The sequence below is a fragment of the Cucumis melo genome, chromosome 8, assembly GCF_025177605.1.
Source record: "Cucumis melo cultivar AY chromosome 8, USDA_Cmelo_AY_1.0, whole genome shotgun sequence".
NCBI lineage: Eukaryota > Viridiplantae > Streptophyta > Magnoliopsida > Cucurbitales > Cucurbitaceae > Cucumis > Cucumis melo.
The window spans coordinates 28,464,769-28,467,320 of record NC_066864.1 but is presented as its reverse complement, the minus strand read 5'-3'; the positions used below and the strand labels follow the sequence as shown (position 1 = coordinate 28,467,320).

General features: G+C 38.3%; 1 protein-coding gene across 2 annotated transcripts; it reads right to left on the bottom strand.

Annotated features, from left to right (window-relative positions):
* Nucleotides 1–220: 220 nt before the first annotated feature.
* Nucleotides 221–1,203, bottom strand: LOC127150450 (uncharacterized). Of its 2 annotated transcripts, XR_007822766.1 has the most exons (4): nucleotides 1,055–1,203; nucleotides 788–979; nucleotides 352–706; nucleotides 221–266 (listed from the first exon to the last, which is right to left on the bottom strand). XR_007822766.1 is itself a non-coding variant. In XM_051088220.1 (3 exons), the coding sequence occupies exons 1-3, from the start codon at nucleotides 1,102–1,104 to the stop codon at nucleotides 451–453; spliced, it is 498 nt and encodes a 165-aa protein (XP_050944177.1). In that variant the 5' UTR covers nucleotides 1,105–1,203; the 3' UTR covers nucleotides 253–450. The 2 variants fall into 2 exon arrangements, 1 of the variants encoding a protein (XP_050944177.1); XM_051088220.1 differs by having other exon boundaries at nucleotides 253–706.
* Between the last annotated feature and the right edge of the window lie 1,349 nt (nucleotides 1,204–2,552).

The window sequence follows — 2,552 nt, the reverse complement described above, 5'->3', positions numbered from 1 at the left end:
ATATTTTATTTTTACTTTTTTCCTTATAATATTTTGCTCAAACATTCACAATGATGTTCGGATTGCTCAAAAAAATTTCGCGACGTTTTGGATTAAATTAAAATAAATTAATAAATATACAAACACAAATTAAAAAAATAGAATTAAAATTAATAATACGAATAAGTTGACTACAACAAAATATAGTTCTCAATATAGAAAAAACATAAACATAATGAAAAATCTCCCAACGAGGTGCGTATGCGGGTCATTCTACACCTTCGGTCCTAAAAATGGTATAAAAATAACTAAGTTTAATACATAATCATATATTGCAAAAACTTAAGAATAATAGAGACATATACGACGTACCGCAGAGCTAGGGATCATGTGGTGGTCCCTGTTGTGCACGAGTTAGGTCTTCAATCATCTTTTTCATAGCTTCCACTTTTGAAACTAATGCTTGGTGATTTATATCTTGTACTTCAATCCGTTCCAAAGCTTCATGAAGTTTAACTTGTAATTCAATCTCTTTTTGTGTGGACTGCGAACAACATGTCGACGAACTGCTTGCACTTTTCGTTCTGCGGGCCTTCGGCTTGGGTCCCCAACCAGGGCCTTTTGAGTAGCCTGGTCGTCTACCCAGCACCTGATCGCATATCTCATCCTCAGAGAGTGGCTGACTACCCTCTGGGGTAGGCTGGGATTGGAGTTCCAGCATTTGATTCTGCAACAAATTTAAAAATTATGTTACGTAACGCGCAAAAATATATAATAAAAGTGGATAATTAATAAGGGTATAACTTACATGCGCATCCTCGGCGGCCTGTGACACGAATGTCCCAGCTCGAACGTGTGTTTCCCGGAACAATTCCACACGATCGACCGGCTGCCCTCTTCTTTCAGCGAGCTCATACTGTCGTTGTAGAAACGACTTGGACTCGCTACTATGATTGTAAGGCTGCTTCTGTCTAGCAGCCTTGTTTGTCCGTGATTGCTCCTGCATTAAAACAATTATATTGTTTATTTCTTATACATATTAAAACTTGTTATCATAATTAATCATGACAAATACCTAGAATGCACGGCTGATATAATGGTCGCAGAGGAAGTGCCAATCCTCATCACGTCCAACCAATGCGTTTGGTGGGTTGGCACGAGCCTCCTCCGAGTCGCTGTACTTTTTGAAATGTCTATGACAGTCGGCCCGAAACTCTTTAAAGGTCGTGAACATCTGATGCTCAACAAACCTGTTCATTGCTTGATCATTGAAATCAAGCACAAACAATCGCTGCACATTACAAACATAACACATTATATTGGTTAAAGTTAGATATGTTTCAAATGAAATCATATATAAATGTGTAGTGCATTTAATTACTTGGAGGTCGCCCTTGACGACCTCAATGTATTCTCTCCCAACGTCCGCCCACTTAAGAAAACGGACGGGAAATGTCTTTCGCACGCACACGCCTATCGCCTGGCTGAAGCGAACGGCGTGTGGAGAAATAGGCTTCTCCGCTCCAGGGGCGATCGTCATCAGAATGCGCCCATTTATTGCAACGTGGCGCTTTAACTCCAAGAGTCGAGACTGCGCACGTCTCCTAGGAGTCGGAGTCGTTTGTTGAGAAGAAGACCCTGCTCAATAAATAGACAATAACATATAAAGTTAGAAACCCCTACATGAAATATTTGTAAGTTAAAAATGAAGAAAAATCTTAGACTCACCCGTATTGTCGCCCACAGATGACGACCCCCCCCGCAATGTTATCTAAATCCTCCTCAAACTGGAGGAACATATCGTCCGTCTCCATAAAATTTGATCGTCGATATGACATAATGACTATATGGACATATAGAAAACAAACATTCAATAACCAAATATCTTCGCATCCTACAAACCCCTCCAAACTACAGAGGCTACCATAACTGCAGGATAGCCAACACAACCTAATTATTAACAACAAAATACTTCAAGCTATCCTAACTACCACCCCTTGAAACCAGCAAATTCAAAACAAAAAAGGCTACCATAACTGCAGGATAGCCATCCCAAATCAACAATAAAAATATTCAACACAAACAGGCTACTATAACTGCAGGATAGCCAAAAAAAATCTTAACACACATATTACATTCCCAATTCAATTTAACTATTAACTTCCCCCCCCCCCCCTCCAATTTCAATTTTCAATTCAACTATAAATTCCCCTCCCCCCCCCCCCCCAATTTCAATTTTCAATTTAACTTAAACCCCCTCCCTCCAATTCAATTTTAAATTTAACTATACATCCCCTCCTAATTCAATTTAACTATTAACCCCCCTCCCTCCATTTTCAATTTTCAATATTCAATTTTCAATTCAAATATAAACCCCCCTCCCAATTCAATTTAAAATTTAACAATAAACCCCCTCCCCCAATTCAACCCCCATTCAATTTTATTCAATTTTCTAAAACAAAAATCCTAAACCATTCAAATTTCAAATTTCAATTTCAATTCAACCACACACACTCTATAGAAAAATACATTTAACAAACAAAAATCTATTCCAAAAGAAAATCCTAAACTAA

Bases quoted from the DNA above. Each gene is read 5' to 3' on its own strand.
- LOC127150450 (XM_051088220.1), bottom strand. From the start codon at position 1,104: ATGAGGATTGGCACTTCCTCTGCGACCATTATATCAGCCGTGCATTCT. The intron at 980-1,054 runs GTATTTGTCATG...GTTTTAATGCAG, and splicing joins ATATCAGCCGTGCATTCTAG to GAGCAATCACGGACAAACAA. The intron at 707-787 runs GTAAGTTATACC...AATTTGTTGCAG, and splicing joins AGGCCGCCGAGGATGCGCAT to AATCAAATGCTGGAACTCCA.